General features: G+C 36.7%; 1 protein-coding gene across 5 annotated transcripts; it reads left to right on the top strand.

Moving 5' to 3' along the window:
* Nucleotides 1–746: 746 nt before the first annotated feature.
* Nucleotides 747–17,892, top strand: pals2a (protein associated with LIN7 2, MAGUK family member a). Of its 5 annotated transcripts, XM_043261735.1 has the most exons (14): nucleotides 747–892; nucleotides 3,525–3,610; nucleotides 4,149–4,250; nucleotides 6,244–6,362; nucleotides 7,530–7,682; nucleotides 7,903–8,052; nucleotides 9,538–9,765; nucleotides 11,421–11,552; nucleotides 13,482–13,578; nucleotides 13,715–13,786; nucleotides 14,057–14,218; nucleotides 14,412–14,614; nucleotides 14,858–14,986; nucleotides 15,393–17,892. In XM_043261735.1, the coding sequence occupies exons 3-14, from the start codon at nucleotides 4,220–4,222 to the stop codon at nucleotides 15,567–15,569; spliced, it is 1,653 nt and encodes a 550-aa protein (XP_043117670.1). In that variant the 5' UTR covers nucleotides 747–892; nucleotides 3,525–3,610; nucleotides 4,149–4,219; the 3' UTR covers nucleotides 15,570–17,892. The 5 variants fall into 5 exon arrangements, with proteins under 5 accessions (XP_043117670.1, XP_043117672.1, XP_043117674.1 ...); XM_043261737.1 differs by lacking the exon at nucleotides 4,149–4,250; XM_043261739.1 differs by lacking the exon at nucleotides 4,149–4,250 and having other exon boundaries at nucleotides 812–892; nucleotides 3,550–3,610.
* The last annotated feature ends 378 nt before the right edge of the window (nucleotides 17,893–18,270 follow it).

The raw sequence follows: 18,270 nt of genomic DNA, 5'->3' as shown, positions 1-18,270 counted from the left end.
GCATTGAAGAAATTAATAATAGGGGTTGCATATATAATTAAATCAGAGACTTGTTTTAAACCTCATAAAAGACTAGCAACATTTAGAATTCATGAATATACTCTTAAGTTTTGGCTGCTTTTCAGACGTTAAGAGAAATGTCTCTAAAATATCTTTTAATATCAACAGGGAACAAAACCTTAGGAAATATACAGCATGATGTACGATTAAATACAGGCCAGAGACCATGATATAAAATGCCATTTTTCATATGCACATTTGTATTGAGAAGTTTGTGGGATATCAGCTTTTATAGTATGTAGCCTATATATATAATTTATGTTTATGTAAAATATCCATTGCGCGTAAATGCTTTAAATGTGTTGATGTCGCCCTCTTCCGGGCAATAAGCTTAAAGTAGAGGTCATCACCTGAAGATGTAGCTTAGTGTGATAACATTATTGTGAACAGAATAATTCTTTATGCTATTACCTAACGTTACTAAAATTGTCAAAACCCCTAGTTCCTTAATAGAGTCTTTATAAAGGGTATTAAAATCTTTTTTAAATGTATGCCATATCATTCGACACTGTTGCATGGTCGTACACACCCTGAGTAAAAAAAACTAGGAGGAGAAAACGCATAAACGCCTCACATATTTCACAAATGAGTCGCACATGCTATTATACAGTAATCCCACAGAACGGCCTACAGTCAGTGGGCGTGTCCTTTCGCATCTCGCTCCTCTGGTTGGTTGTTCCACACGGGCGTCGACGAAAGGGGCGGGTCTGAGCGCCTTGACTGACATATAGAGCGCTAGAGAGGATAAGTGCCTCGTTCTGTCTGCTTGGGGAAATTCATGGGGCTTTAAATTTCTCACCGGGACACAGGTCCACCCAGGGGGGTCAGTGAGGTAAGTCTTGGGGACTGCGAATGATTTGGGTTTGTGGATGCGGGTGTTTGTGTGAGCAAGGGCTCTACACGTGGCTGTCTGTACAGCTGTCTCACGCTGGGGGACACTTTTGATTGGAGCGCTAACCAGCTAAATCCAGTTAGCCGTCTAATAATAAACAGCTGATTGCTGCTAGCGCTCCGCGGCTACACCGTTAAAGCTAACTGCCGCGGCCAGTTCAAGCTATGAATGAAAAAACCGTGAAAACGAAGAGAGCGGGGGCACAATGTTAACTTTGTAACGGAGAAAACGATTCAGGTTTGTAGAAGCGAGAGCCACGCGCCGCGCGTTTCCTTGAAGTTGAATGGGCCGCACGTGCGCTTGTGTTGCCATCATAAAAATCGCACGCGTAACGTTACGTACGGTCCAGCGTGACTGGAAACCTTAACAATTTTGGGTTATGTACTGAAACCGTATGTGAATAAGACGCGCCACGGACGGGCATCTGTGCGCGAGTCGCCCGTAACAATGAAAGCAGGTCACTGGCCTTTGTGGCGTTATAACTCATTTACGACAGAGTAGTGCGGGTCTGAATTGCATCTGGATTTGCGTCCGGTTGTCTCAGTGGCTCAATTCACGTATACGTTTATCTAAATCTCAAATAGACCAGTTTTTGTTTTTCAAACTACTGAATGGCCGATTTTATAGCAAATCAAGAGGGAAAAACACTGAATCACGCACAGATGTGATTTGTTCATTGATTCATAATTACCTCTGTTTTCAGTTTTCAAGTAGACCATGTTATGAGCATACATTTCTTAATTGCTTTTTGCTTTCTATGTAAAAAATGGTGAGATGTTAGCTGATAGTTTTTCCCCCTCATTTAAATTAAGTGTGAAATTATTATTATTATTATTATTATTCAGCAAGAATGTGAGATTTGGGATAAGTGGCAGTAAGGACGTTTATGATTAATAATAATAATAATAATAATAAATGTATTTCCACAAAATAATGGTTGTCACGTGACAACGAAGACTGGAAAGAAAATTCAGCTTTGACATGACTCGAATCAAATACAATTTAAATTGTATTAAAATGCAGAAAATAATTTTCAATTTTAGCAATATTTCGTAATATTACCGTTTTGTTTGCATGTCAAACAAACGCAGCACTTCAAATGTGTTGCACTCAATTAATGGGTTGCATGTTTATATAATATTTAAAACGTACGGTGCACTTTAAAACACATTTTATGTGATTTTTAGGTTTGGTCATAATTCAGTCATTCATTGTTTTTAAGAAAAAAATAAATAAATTAGACATGAAATCAAGCTCTGTAATATTGTGAATAATATTATTGTGTATAAATAATAAATAATTTTATTTTTATTTGTACAGAAGAAAAATTGTCATGGCCTTACCGTAAACTCCATCTTTGATTTTAGGTGATTCTGTTATTTAGCCCAAAGCGTTGGCCGTAAACCGCAAGAGTTTAAGCAAACGTTTGATTTATTGAAATTTTTTGCCAATGTCGAACGCAAGCTTTTCTTTGACGCTCCTCCACTTTGAAACACCTTGGCCTAGTTATATTTCCCCAACCCTTTGGCCTCAAGCTATAAGTGTGAACATGCTATTCTACAGAATACTGTGCGACCGCACATGCTGTACAATGATTCATAGCACACCCCACACAAGACGGATCGAGTCAGCAGCATGTGATTACTCTGCCCGCACCAGTATACTGATAGCTGTGCAGCGGTGATGGACTAAAAAGGGTATCTTTTTTTCTAATAAATAATGGTGTTGGATTGAGTTATAGAAACCCTGTATGCGACGTAGTTTCTTATGGATTCTCGTGGCTTCATACAAAATTGCCCCCTGCGAAGTGAGACGGGAAGGCTGTCCTCTTGATCTCATAATGACTCCCAATCAGATTAAACTTCCACGCTCGCACTTAATCTGTTGTATACACCTGCTGCCACAGTCGTAGTATTGTTCTGCTTCCTTGAAATGGATACGCGTCGTCTTGGACTTGCAAAGACACGTAGATTTTTGCTCTGAATGTGAAACGTAAGTTCCCCTTTCTGTGGAAACGTTAATATCGGTAAACGATTTAATTTACGATTTGGTGCTCGAGAAACATCGTTAAACGGTTGAGGAAATAGTTATACGTTTTTAAAAAGGATTCTTTGATGAATGGCAAGTTCAAAAGCACAGCGTTTGTTGGAAATGTATTTGAAATGGAAATCTTTTGTAATGAAAACATTCCTAACGGTCACTTTTGCTATTAATTTAAAGCATCCCTGCTGAATTATATGAATATACTGCATTAATAATATAATAATATACCATAACATTTGAATGGAAGTGTATGCGAGTTTGATTTTAGTTCCCTAACATATCTGTTCTGTTAAGCACATGTTAAAAGTATAGTGGATACACCACCATCTGTGATCATGCAGAAGTGTTTTTTTTTTTTATTACTTTCAGAAAAACTTCTGAGCTGTATTTTGTTGTTATTGCTTTTATTATATGCTCATTGTTCTACATTAAAACAAGCATTTCAATCAGATTTCAGCGTCTATGTAGTGTATGCAGGACTCACAGTTGTTGTTTTCTTTAGTAATGTTAGAAATATGACTTCTTACAGGGTTTTTTGTCTTCATGAGCTCCAGAGTCCAGATGAGAAGAGGCTGAGCAGAAGTTCTGTGAACTGCCCTGAAATTAATTTTGCAGGTGAGTCATTGTAACATGAATAACATATTCTGTGCTGGAGTGACGTGCATGAAAATACTTTTTTTTTTTTTTTTTTTTTTTTTTTTTTTTTCTCAAATGATTACTGGTGCTTTTATGGATCCAGAGATGCTGAATGAAATGTTGTTACCATTTTTTTTTTAATGCCAAACCTATTTTATGTGCTTCTATCTAAACACAATCGTCAGAAACGGATTCAGATTTTGTTCGTAGAATATCTTTGTTCGCGTGTCTCTGATCGTGTGGATGGACTGTTGTGTGTAAAGATGGCGTGTTTGTGGGTAAAGTCCTTTTCTCTTCATTTCACCTCATTCACTGTTCAAGGCCTTCAGTGATACAAGATTTCAAAGACTACTTAAATGGATGATTCTGATGCACTTAGCCGAGACTGCATGGATAAAAATGTCTCTCATAACCTCTCATGAGTTTCTCATTCTGTTTTTATTGAAAATGGAAAAGTAGCACAGAATGATGAAGTAAATAAACATTCTGATGTGGACCTGCTTCTTCCTGTCCCCAGGTGCATGGTTCTCGTTGCAATTGAAGACAATTTTTGTCTTAGCCGTGAACTTGCCCTGCAATATAGGAATAATGACCGTTGCCAATGCCAAGTCTGGCACAGGTAAGCAGCACCTTAGAGCCTCTTATAGGTTTATAGGATGCTTTGTAGATCGTTAGTGTGCGTGATGTGTGTGATATCCAAACACATCACAAACACACAGATGGGACGGTTGGCATGGCTTCAATAGTTTTGTTTTTTTTTTTTTTTGGACAAGTCGAGGCTGAATAGATTTGGTTCGCTGCTGCTGATGTACTGCTGCTGCACAAGTAGCATATCTAGGCAATACAGGTGGAGCTGGTGAGGACGGAGGGTTGTGAAAGCATGCTGTGAAATGCTCTAGTGTAGGGGTACTCAGAAGGCGTCCCATTAAGGTCTGCAGTCATTCAGCATATTTTACAATTTGAGACCAAAGTATTAGGCAGTTGGATTTTTTTTTTTTTTTTTTTTTACGAAATGAATAAAGTTTATAGTTCGAATATAAACACTGCTGTCTGTGGAAACAATCAAAATAGAACAATTCAGAAAGTGATGATGCTTCAAATTAAGATTTGGATCAGTTTTTGTGTTTGTGTTGTGTTTTGCATTTAGATGAGACTTGAAAAAAATGAAATTCATACAGGATTAAAAAAATCTTTGTCACAAAGTTATTAATCTTTTTTTTTTTACTTTACGTTATTGAGTAGTGTAATGTGGGTTTTTTTTTTTTACTAAAAACTCTAGTAAATTATTTTGTTTAGCAAAAAAAATTGTAACTAGGACAAGAAAGATTTAAATAATTTTTTTTAACCCGTAAATCTGCAAATATTGTCTTCAAGGTTGATGAAACAAATTGTAATTTGTGGGTCATTGTATTTTATGTAGATAAACTGAACTTGAGTAGCCTGTACCCCATGCTCTAGTGGATGACAACCACTTAAATTTAAAGTGGTTAAGCTTATTGGCTCTGTATGCAACATGAACCAATCAGTTTGTAGTTTAATGTTATTAATATCCTTATTTTTCCTTACCACACATCAAGCCTGTGCCATAAAGTTTCCTGACAGAACTTGGCATTTTAAGCAATCAGTGAATTTGCTTCCAGTCAGTTGCTACTGAACTTTTATCCGATTTTGATCAAGTTCACATCTATTCATGACCGCAGATGATAGAGCTTTTGGGAAAAAAACTGCTGCTTCTGAGTATGGGTCAGAAACCGCTAAGATGTCTTCAGTCTTTCTGAGTGAACTTCATAACTCTCCCAGAGTCTAATGCGTCTTTCCTCTGTAGTGAGCGACCCGTGTAGCTCTGTGGAGACGGAGAGGTTACAGAAAAGCGCTGGTGAAATGGCTCGTCTCGGAGGCTTAATGACCTGCATGTATGACCCTCGGCTCCGTGTTTTCTTTCAGCCGCTTCCGCTGACACGCCGTGTTGTGTGGTTTGTTGCTGTATTGAGGGAGAGGTCTCCGTGTGGGTTGGTTCACCATGGAAATGGTTACTGTTTGCACTATGCAAATTACTCCTCTTCGTGATGAATATTCTCTTTTCGAGGCTCTCAAGTCGTTCATTATTGTCAGAGTGCTTTCCGGTGCAGTAACATGCACATGGATTTGTTTTGTCATTTTCTGTTACTGAAAAGCAGTAGGTTGTGTTGACCGTAAACAGGATCCAAAATCCACTTCCTGCCAAGCTGTAGGAAGCTGCGGAAACTATTTTTGAAATTTACTATCCGGAGTCTAAGCATTCGTAGAGTTGCTGAACTATGACGTGCAGTTCATGTAAATTTAAGTCCATATTCTTCCGGTCTCCCCTACAGAGGGTTTCGGACTTCTCTTTCAGGAAGTGAGGTGGATGATTTCCAGCCCAAAAGCTCACAAAAAAACTTTAAGGGCCCTATCATACACTGGATGTAGTAGTTAAGGATTTAACACAAAGGTTATAAAATGTGTATCTGCAGTTGGGCATTTGCTTTATTCTGTGTGTGTGTTTTTCCCCTTCCCTTATTAATTACCTTAATTCCAATCTTGGTTTTATATACATTTTAATGACGTGTGTAAACGGTGTGTGTGACCCTCAGCCATGCAGCAGGTGCTGGATAACCTCAAGGAGCTGCCGCCTTCAACAGGAGCCAAAGACATTGACCTCATCTTCCTCCGTGGCATTATGGAGAGTCCCATAGTTCGTTCCCTTGCTAAGGTATTAATTAATACTTCATTTTAGCTCCTTAAGTTTGATAGCTATTAAGAGACATCAGATAATTGAATACCATTATACATGGTACTTTTAAAGTAATCATTTGAATTATTAAAAAAATTAAAGTGCTTTTGCCAGCCTGCTAAATATCAGCGTATTTATGAGGCCAGGGGTTATTCGTTGTCACAGGTCATAAGAATGTGATATACAGGGGGCCTCTTCTTATTCTTAATATAGCTGTGTGAAATTGTTTAGATTGTGAGATATACTGGTTGAGTTTCACTCTGTTTGATTAGGAACTAACACACTATTGTAAGAAACACATAGTCCGTGTTACTATCTTGTCTGTTGATTTTTCTAAGAGTTAGTTTACAAGTGACCGGGGGTTTGATCTGCATTATTATCCAGTTAATACGGTCTATTTCCCCTGAATAATCCTGTGCTGACACGGTTTTCAGTGTATAATGATTTTTAAACACAATTGTTTTTTTTTTGTTTTTTTTAATGTGTTGTGCAGTTTATTCCGTCTTGGCAACCCCTGATGGGGAGCAGACTGAGAGAGCAAGAAGTTGATTTGTTTATTAAGTGCATGTGTATATTCATGTAAATCTCAAAATAAAAACTTAAAAAATCCCCTCCACTGTACAACTTCAACCACACGTATACAACTTTTTTTTTTATAATTAGTTGAAAATTAAGTTTGACCTTTTTTTTTTTTTTTTTTTTTTTTTTTTTTTTGCGTTTATTTTCCTGAAAGTTTATTTCTAGAGTTTTATGTATGTTAAATGCACATGATTGAGAACAAAAATAGTCTTTGCACATTAATTAATTCATGCATTTTACTGACTATCCAAAAAGAACATTCATTTAAATAAAGGTTTTGTAAAAGTCTGATAAAGCGTAAAACAATCAAATGTATTAATAGAATCTTTGGAAAAATAACACAAAGGCATGATGCAGTTTTATTCTTCAGTATTTAAAAAAAAAAAAAAATCTTAAGTGCCGAGACACTTGATTAAATAATTATTCTTATTGACTCTGTACAGTTGTTAAAAACTCTCTTCCATCTGAAGTGTACCTGGCAGTGCATTTGTTAATCTACAAGTAATCCATTAATCACTTTCTTGGCAAGACGCTCAAGTTATTTTGTCTCCGCCCGCTCTCTCTCAGGCTCACGAGCGATTGGAGGATGTTAAGCTGGAGGCGGTGCAAAGTAATAACGTGGAGCTAGTGAGTGAGATCCTGTCTGATATGAGCTGTCTGACCACTCATGATGAAAGAGCAGCAGAACTCTGTAAGATCCTGAAGGAACCTCACTTCCAGGTACCAAACCTCGTTGTGTGTCTCTCCGATGGCCTCTTTTATGACTTTGTTGACTTTATTTATTCATCCTGTAGCTTTCTCAACAGCATAGTAGTAAGATCACAGATAAATACTTGAGATATTGGACAAATGAGTTGGTCCTGTGTGTGTGTTTTAAAGGTAGATGATTTATTTGTTAATTTGTTGTTTGTTCTGTTCTGTGTTCTCTTGGTATTTTCAGTCCCTGTTAGAAGCTCACGACAAGGTGGCTTCTAAGTCATATGAAGCTCCTCCCACCAGCACCAATTCCACCAGCATGGCCAGCTCATCCCTCATGCCGGCTGACACGGTTCGCATGATCAGCATCCAGAAGAAGGCCGGAGAGCCTCTGGTGAGTGACGGATGTTCTCAGTTTCACAGGATTAGATCCCACAGTCGGTCAGATCTTCAGCTCTGCAGAGTGTCTCTGCTAACAGCTTGTGTTTCAAATCCACGCAGTGCCATTTGGTGTGTGTGGGTTGGAAAGTTTGTGTTTGCATTAACAAGATCTAGGTTTAATTGTTAAATCAGACCTTCATGTACAAGGAAGATCGAAGGCCAGGCGGTATTGAGCAGATCTATACTTGGCAGGCTACAATGTTTTTTAACACCTAGTAAAATGTCATTGTGTCTCTGCCAAGGTCAGAAATCCACCGGGGTGTTGGTTAAAAGGTCACCGGAAACAACCTTGTATTCATTTATTGATTTTAATTCTATTAAAAGCCACTGCAAATAGCATTTATTTAGGGTTGCTTTAAAATGATTTTTAATTAAAATGTCACTGAAAGAAGTGTTATTTTCAGTGGCATTTAATATAAGGTAATATAATGCTATATCAAATTTTATTTTTAGTGGCATTTTTATAATATAATGTAACACAATTTAATATAATGTTTAATCACATTCAAAATAAGTTTTTGATTACATATACGAACTTCTAATGTGTATATAGAAAAAAAAAAAAAAAAAAAAATATATATATATATATATATATATATATATATATATATATATATATTTTTTTGTATGTATGTATATATATATATATATATATATATATATATATATATATATATATATATATATATATATATATATATATATATATATATATATATATATATATATATATATATATATATATATATATATATATATATATATATATCTTGCACATGTACTTCCTTATACATGTATGTATATGTTTTTGTTTTTCAATTATGTGAACAGACTTATTTTGGATGTGATTAATTGTTAAACAGCACTAAATCTAATAATTAGGCCTGCAAAATAATTGTATTTAAACTAGAAGTTTGATTACATGATGTTTTGTGTATTTTATATATATATATATATATATATATATATATATATATATATATATATATATATATATATATATATATATATATATATATATATATATATATATATATATATATATCTACTTGTATATAATTTTTATAACATTGTTAATATATACATGAGGATGTGTGTATTTATATATACATACTATGTATATACTGTATATTTATTATATAAACTGACTTATATTTTGAATGTGATTTATTTGTTTTGCAGCCCTAAATATAATATTTTACATTATAGTATGTTCTAATTAAAGAAAAGAAATATATACTATAACAATGTCATATAACATCTCTCTCTTTCTATATATATATATATATATATATATATATATATATATATATATATATATATATATATATATATATATATATATATATAAATAATATCTCTCTCTCTCTCATCTCTTAATAAAGAGTATGTCTGTTTGTTCGGTCATTTCTGAGATTCATAGTGTCGTCTCTTTTAGGGTGTAACATTCCGGGTGGAGGACGGTGACCTTGTCATCGCTCGTGTTATGCACGGCAGCATGATTGACAGGCAAGGAATGCTGCACGCAGGTGACGTCATCCGAGAGGTGAACGGCCGAGAGGTGGGCAAAGACCCCATGGCATTACAGCACATGCTGAGGGACTGCAATGGAAGCATCACGCTCAAAATCTTGCCCAGCTACAGGGACACACCTCCAGCCGCACAGGTCAGCACAGCACTTAATCACCGCAAACCCAAGTTAAATGACTCCAAATTAAAAACATAATCAACAGTTTTTGTTTTGCGAGTCAGTTTTGTGTTTAGTCATTGCATGGCACTGGGTTTGAGTATTTATCTTGGGAATGCACCGATATCACTTCCCACAACTGACTGATACCGATACTTCTATTTTTGGTACTTGACAGAAACAAAGTACCAGACTTATTTTGGTTTCTTAACCTATATGTAAAATGTTATTTAGCTCAGTTAATTGATAAAATAGGTTGGCACTTTGAAATGTATTGTACAAACTTTTGTTTTTGTTGTTTTTATTTAGTTTTTATTTAAGGTGATGGCACATTAGAGCTGCTCCATTGCAGTAGCTCAGTACTGTTCACGTGCCTTGTGGTATCTGCGCTCAGAATCAGGGCATTTTAACGAGTACAGTATCGGTATCAGTGCACCCCTAATTTATTTATTACATTGTCTAAAATTTTTGTGAACGTTACGAGGCAAACCCATACAAAAATTACATTTGGTGGAACAAAAACTGGCATGAATTTGCGCAAGATCATCCTCATCTGAAATGCTAGCGCTGAGAGTGCACCTTGTCCCGTAGCCGTCCTGATTTTAGCACTGTATAACCTTCCGATGGCTAATGGGTTCGAACAGTCCTTGAGGAGGAAAAAGGAGAGACCTGGCCTCTGGGTCACTTAGAATGCCATCGAGCTGAAACTGAACATGGTTATCCCTATTAATAACATGACCTGCGCTAAGTAGGGCAGGTGGGAGGAGTTAAACGCACGCACAAACTTACTCTAAGGAGATCTGTGCCTGGAGAGAAATAGATCATCAAATTCTTAATCATTATCTTTAAATGTTTGTATTGTTAGCAAAAAGCGTTTTGCACCACAATGAGTCAAGATTTAATAAATGACATTAACGCGCAATGTATTTGGTGCAAAGGACCTGTGAAACCTGCTTATCTCGTGCCATAAATGACTACAGCACAGTTTCTGGTTCAAGTCCTGCTCCTCAAAACAGTGCTGCTGCGTATCAACCCTGTGAGTGTGCTTCTGTGCAAGCATGTCCTCTACCCACTTTCCCTGAATAAATACCGTCTGAGAGCAAACACCGGGGGCGAGGGTTTAGGGATCCATTCTTTATGCCAAACCTACATTTTCTGTCTTTTTTAGACCTGAACTTTAGTCAGTGGTTTGGTTGTGTGCAGTGAATGACCGCTGTGTGTTTACTGTTGGGAAATCATCACTGATAAAGATCCGCTAGGATCCGTAAATATTTCATGTGAAAACATACTGTTGTCCTTTTTATAGAGAAGCCCATTTACAACACACCGACACAGGCCGTCTCCGTTACTATTCATTTATTTTCCAGGAGGATCACCGTATAACTCTGACAACGTGAACTGGCCCACAGCATTACACAACACACATCGTCAATACAATATAAAAAGTTATTTATCATTTATTTAGTTTTTTGGTTGGATGTTTTGTTAAATATAATCTTTCATTTGCATAATATGCATAGAGATTAGTTTTTTGCCCGTGAGCTATGACATGATTGCATTTTTAGGCTATAATTAGTAGCTTAAAATGAGTCACGCTAATAAACGGGAATAACAACACTTTCTTTGCCCTTAAGGTGTATCTGAAGCCACATTTCAACTACAATCCTGACACGGATAATCTGATCCCTTGTAAAGAGGCGGGTTTGGCTTTCTCTAAAGGAGACATCCTGCATATAGTGAACAAGGAGGACCCCAACTGGTGGCAAGTGAGAAGCATTTCCATTTTTTTGGGTCACGCTTTATTTTAATTCTTATTAACAAACCATTTACCATGACTATGTCCTTTTTTAAATTTTCTGCTTATTAACTGTTGGTAAGGTAGTTAAGTTTGAGTATTGGTAGGATTTGGGATCGTGTGCAGCGTTGTGTGTAATTCGGTACCAGGGCCGGCTCAGCGGGGCCCTAAGCACAATTGTATTCGGGGGCCCCTCGGTGCTGCTGGTTATTTTCAAAGTTTATTCACACAAATCTAACGCACCCATGATCAGTTTTGTTTGTTATTGTGTCTTTTTACACTATACTATTGTTTGCCTTTTTTTTTTAATGTATATTTTTATGTTAACAGTTGGAAACTTGCAAGCGTAGTTAGGTGTTAATTTGCACTTAACATTCAGCGTCTTAACGTAATAAATGGCACACTTAATGTGGTGTACTGAAAAGTAGCCAAATAAACCAGCAGACGAAGCATTTACAGGACATTAATATTAATCAAAATTGTAATTTTATTTGTAATTGAATTTTTATGATAAAGCTTAAACAGCCGAGAGCATTTGTAAAACAGAAACTCTTGATCTATAGCGAGCTAATGGAGACGTAATGGCACCCAAAACGGAGGCTAAGGTAGATAATGTTAAGCTGTTATCGGGTTATGAAACGGAAGCTTGTTTTTATTACAAAATGATATACCCAGGAAAGTTACCTTTACGTGGAAGACAAAAACTTTAATCAAGTAAAATGTTATGTTTAAATGTCTATTTGCTGATGTTTTGATGTTCGAACAAAACAAAAAGACGCCCTACCTAAGGCTAAGCTAATTAGCCGAGGTCTGATCTGATCAGGGGTGCGTTTACAAAAAGAAACTCTGTTGCTACTAATAGAGTTCAGTGGAAAAAAAATGAGAACAAGCACAGTTAGCTAACGATAGCCTGAATTCATCCCCCTCCACCCCCAAAATGCCATCAGTTTTCATGCCTTTTTTTTTTGGCTGGCGCTGAAAGAGAAAGATGCAGAACGATGTGGAAATAACGAAATATGTACATATTATTATAAATATGTACAGATTATTTAATATTGCGTATAATTTACCATTGTACCTCAACATAATATATCACAAATTAAAGAATTAAAATAAAATGTCATTTCATGTAGGCTATTTTTGGAAGCCCTCTGGTGGCCATGGGGTCCTAAGCAGCTGCTTAGTTCGGTTATGCCTTGGGCCGGCTCCGCACATTACTTTTAAATAAAAAAAAGTTTTGGTAATTGTAATTACAGTTACATACTGTAAATAATTTCAATAGTTCAAAAGTCAATATTGAGTTTGACTAAAATCAATCAAATCTACAAATATATCCATATAAAGCTTGAAGTGTCTACTTTTAAATGCATGAATTAAAACCGAAAGCAAATATTCTCTGGTTATGTAATCCCAATGAAACTGAAGCGAGGTAGTCTCTCCCGTATCTGAACGCTTGGTGTCTACATTTTTAAATGAAAGAATTCAAATCGAATACAAATATTATCTGATTCTGTAATCCGCATGAAAGCGAGGTAGCTCTTTCCTGAATCTGAAAGCTAGCGTCCACCTTTTAATGAACAAATTAAAACCGAAAACTAATATTAACTGCTTGTATAATCCATTACGACAGCGAGGTACAGTCTTTCCTGCATCTGAAAACAAATATTTAATGATGTAATCTGTATGAAACTAAAGGGAGGTACTGTCTTTTCTGTATCTGAGCTCATTGTATGCTGTCAAAAAAAGAGAAATATGCCAGAATTGTCCACAGAAGAATTTCTATAGCTATTTGACTACTACTAACTACTAATTACTGTCATACAAAATAAGTAATTTAAACACCAGGTGATGTGTACCAAACACATACTCAAATATCTGACATTGAAGCTTTTTCATTTAGGCATGTGTTATAAATGGAGGCCGCACTGGCTTGATCCCCAGTCAGTTCCTTGAGGAAAAGAGGAAGGCTTTTGTAAGGAGAGACCTGGATGGATCAGGTATAGAGGTTTACATTTGTATCTATTTTTAGTAATATTCTAGTTATGGATTCTGCTATTTTAGGGATATATTGACATTCTTTCCTATTGCTTTTATGCTGTAAACAATCAAGTTCCGCCTGTGGGTTTGTTTTAGGAATCCTTTACGGGACATTAACTGGAAAAAAGAAGAAAAAGAAAATGATGTACTTGACGGCGAAAAATGCAGGTTAGATTTGCAGAGGTTTTTTATTATTAATGATTAATGTTATATTAAATTAATCAGAATGTGACATCTTTTGCAACGCTATAAATGTATTTATTATTTCAAATAAATTGCATTTTTCAGTCTTTAGTCTTACATGACCTTTCAGAAATCATGAGCATGTTCTTTTAAAAAAGAAGAAAACTTAATTTAAACAATTACTCCTACTTTTTTATGGTAGTGCATTTTTAAAATGTTTAATATTAACTTTCAAAACTTCTCTCTTTCGAATAGAATTTGACCGCCATGAATTACAGATATATGAGGAAGTAGCAAAGATGCCTCCATTCCAGAGAAAAACTCTTGTGCTGATTGGAGCACAAGGAGTGGGTCGGAGAAGCCTTAAGAACCGCCTGATTGTGTTAAACCCGCTGCGATATGGAACTACTGTACCTTGTGAGTATATAATCAACATTAACATTTTGCTTTTCAAAGGGATAGTTCGCCTTCAGTCGACCCCATTGACTTCCATAGCATGGGCGAAAAACACTATGCGAGTCAGTGGAGACCAGCTTAAGGTGAACTGTCCCTTTAAAAAGCAAAAGTCATTTTACCATTAAAAAGCTCATCAGAATTGAATGTTTTTCAGTCACTTCTCGGCGTCCACGTGATGACGAAAAGGACGGCCAGTCATACTGCTTTGTGTCCCGGGAGGAGATGGAGACGGCCATCAAGGCGAGCCGCTACCTTGAGCACGGAGAGTACGACGGTAATCTATATGGAACAAAAATCGACTCTATCCATGAAGTCGTTCGCACGGGACGGACTTGCATACTGGACGTTAACCCACAGGCGAGTGGTTTTGTTAATGCTTTGCAATCTGTAGGAGTAGGACAATAGAAGAGCTGAACATGTTCTTGTACGTTTGTGAACTAAATGTAAGTCGGAGCTGTTTGCACTGACTGATCTTAAACCATATCGGTGCCTTTGTTTTGTCTTAAGATGCACATCAGTATTGCTTGTTTCTCCCTAATTGAACTATGGCTTAATCCTGGCTTAAGCTAAGCTCGGTCTTTTGCTGAATGTGCTCCGCAGGCGCTAAAGGTACTGAAGACATCAGAGTTTATGCCATTCGTTGTTTTCATCGCTGCTCCAGAGCTGGACACACTACGGGCCATGCACAAAGCTGTGGTGGATGCTGGGATCACAACCAAGCTCCTCACGGTCAGGCTCATTTCTGTCCATCAAGTTCACTTTCTCTCTTTCCTTTCCCCCTCCCAATAATGTAGAAACATTTGGAGTTGCCATAAGCTCAGAGAGTAAGGGGCCTGTTTTACTGACAGTAAATAAACTTTTTGCATTAAAACAGTATCGTCAGGATATTGAATATGCATTTGTAGGAGTTTCCCTTTCAGACACACAATTTATAGGAGAGTATTCAAATGAATCACGCCACAAAATCTCTCAAATGAAATGGCTGCAGAGAACAGAGAGCGTATGATAAGAGGGAGAGGTTTTTTTTCCACACATTAATTTACTTTTAGGAACGCGTTACACGTTAAGAAAGTTTTAGAAAAACTGTCCGACTTCCGGCCCAAGTGTGATCAACTTCCCTTACTGTCTTTTTTAGGAAACGGACCTAAAGAAAACAGTGGATGAAAGCGCCAGGATCAAGCGGGCGTACAATCACTACTTTGATCTGACTATAGTTAATGACAATCTGGACAAGGCCTTTGAGAAACTGCAGGCAGCTGTGGAGCAGCTGACCACACAACCACAGTGGGTCCCTGTCAACTGGGTTTACTGAGACACACAGAGGTCCAGGCACCCCACCACCACCACCACCATCATCATCGTCTTCATCATCATCGGCACAGAACACAAGTTCACACTGAACGGACCCAGCAGTCACTATGCAAATGTACACTAGCCATCCAGTCACAACAGACATAAGGGAAGTGTACTTATTTATTAATGTATTTTTTATTTTCTACTGACTAAACTTAAATACTTGGAGGGAAAAAAACAAATAGGATTTTTTTTGAATGGCTTGTCATTTAACATAGCGAATGAGTATAAGCTGCATTACAGTATTTAAAGCAGGGGTCTGTTTTCTTGCTGTAATTTTAGTGTTAGAAATGTTGGTTTACAGTGCAGGGTTCATCTCGCATTTCTTCCTCCGTCATTCAGTTCAGTCACTACAGTACGTCAAGCAGCTTTGGACCTGATAAGAACTTTGTAAGCGTCATCGTATCCTCGTTTCATTTCAGTTAAAGTCAAGGAACGCTAGGAGTAAGCCAATTTTATCTTTTACAATATCGCAGTAGCACTTTATTTTACAGTCCTGTTATGTATGTACTATAATAATAACTAGGTTCTTACCCTGAACCTAACCTTATGGTCCGGAGTATACTTCGGTTTTGACGTGAAGTTCTCCAAAAAATGTCATTCACTCAGTCTCGTGTAGTTCCTAACCTGTCTGAATTGAACCACATAGTATGGAAAAAAAAAATATAGAAGCAGTTTCTTTCACAGTCCTTTTACCAGTGTGCATACTACGTTCTTATTATAATAATTACAATAACTAGGTAAACACTAGGTACTCGGCTCGAACCAAATAACTAATAAATTGCAACCAAAAATACTATGAGTCAAAGGGGACCAGAAAGCTTTTTGTTACCTACATTCTTCAAAATATCATCTTTTTTTATTCTCAGCAGAAGAAACCAATGCATTCAGGTTTGGAACAATTTTAAGTAGAGTGAATGACATGATTTGAACTTTTGTGAACTCCTGCTTCGACGCTTCATCCCGTCCCATCTCTACTGAAATGAAGGGCCAGTTCAGTTTTGCCACCTTTTGAACAGAAAAAAACTAGTGCGAAAAAGCTTGCCAGACAGATGCTGTGCCTGAGATGGAGTACTTCCCTTCTATCTAGTATGTAAAAAAGACGGCACACAAACAACCGTATTATGTTCCGATGCATAGTATTCAATGAACAGTAAGGGGGAAAAAAGCACCCGGATTTATGAATGGCAGAAAAGCAATGCAACAGACGTCAGTAGGTCACATGACAAATCCAGATTACGTGGCAAAATTTGTAGTCCGTGATGGAATCCGATACACGTTTTAGGTAATCAGGTTACTTTTAGGTTATTTTTGACCTAATTCGTTTATCGCATAATTCTGTTCGATGTAAAAAATGCAAAAAGTAAATATGCCATAAATTAATGTTTAGTGTACGTACAACCTTTCAAATATTATCCTTTTGAATATTTAGTGAAATAAAGTTGTTATTGTCCAGTGTCTGCGTCAATCCTGGTAAAATATAATTATTAGTCTCCTAACCCCCTCATAAAGTGCTTCAGTGCAGGTGTTTATTTTTTTTAGAAAAAAAATCCAGGAAGATGTGGGAGCTGAGCATAAAAGTACTGCAAACATAGTATACTTCCAGTATAATGAAGTACACTCTGGGCTTTATGGCTGGTTCACACAGAACAAGTTTTTGTGTTCCATTGCGCTGGTTTTTAATGACTTTTTTTTTTTTTTTTTTTTTTTATATCCATGTGTCTCTACGTTTCAGTGTCTTACCTTGTGCAAGTTGAAAATGCTCAACCTTAGCAGATTTCTCAGTTCATCAGTACTGCATCTGAATCTTTTTGTGCGGCGCCTGTAGTTTTTAAAAGCAAAAGCCTGTTCTTTGTGAGCAGCCCCTAAACCTAACCTTAACTCAAGTCTGTTACCTTACATTTATACAGCCTCGTGTTAAGTGCATGTACTATAAAATAAAGTGCATCCAATATCATTAGCTCATAATTGTATAATGATAAAACTGAAACTAAGTCTTTGTTGCTTGTATGTCTTAATATACAGAATTGGCTGTATTTTTTACACGGGCACAAAATCACTTTCAGATGTGTCCCGATCACAAGCCACCTGCCCTCACCGATTCGTAACTTCATTAGCTGTATGTAGTGATGTACCTGTTTCTGGTGTCTTTTTCAAGGCTTTGTAACTGATTTTTATCCAGCTTGAGTATTTACTTGAAAATTCTATATTTTGCGATACAGAGAGTTGTATTTTCTGAAATTTAAACAGCTGTCTAATAAATTAAGCTTAATTTTGGATCACATTGCTTAAGTCTTTATTTGTGTGTGTGTGCGTACGCTCAGATTTGATCTAAGAGTGTGTGTGCTCTTAAATCCATATCAATGCTTATTTGTAAAATAGATGCTTAGACCTCAGATTCTGAGCAGTTGTAATTTTTCTTCTTGGAGTTTTTTCTGGAAATGTAAGCTTTCTCGCTGCTCACTCTTCTAAAGTGGATTTGGACGATGACTGGTGATTGATGTTAATGACTTGGGAGTCTTTTACAAATTTAGACTGGTTTCTGTGCAACATTTTCTGAGGCCCAAGGTGTGCAGAACTGCTCATAAGAGGTTTAGATGGGAGAAAACTGGGTTAATGTATTTATGAAAATATACAAATTATGATGTAAACAATTTATT

This window comes from Puntigrus tetrazona, chromosome 16, assembly GCF_018831695.1.
Source record: "Puntigrus tetrazona isolate hp1 chromosome 16, ASM1883169v1, whole genome shotgun sequence".
Classification (NCBI taxonomy): domain Eukaryota; kingdom Metazoa; phylum Chordata; class Actinopteri; order Cypriniformes; family Cyprinidae; genus Puntigrus; species Puntigrus tetrazona.
Note: the sequence above shows the minus strand (reverse complement) of the source record. Positions and strands in the feature narration are given on the sequence as shown.

Excerpts from the sequence above, each read along its gene's own strand:
- pals2a (XM_043261735.1), top strand. The coding sequence starts at position 4,220 with ATGACCGTTGCCAATGCCAAGTCTGGCACAG. Across the intron at positions 6,363-7,529 it reads TAGTTCGTTCCCTTGCTAAG|GCTCACGAGCGATTGGAGGA; the intron begins GTATTAATTAAT and ends GCTCTCTCTCAG. Across the intron at positions 14,219-14,411 it reads ATATGGAACTACTGTACCTT|TCACTTCTCGGCGTCCACGT; the intron begins GTGAGTATATAA and ends AATGTTTTTCAG.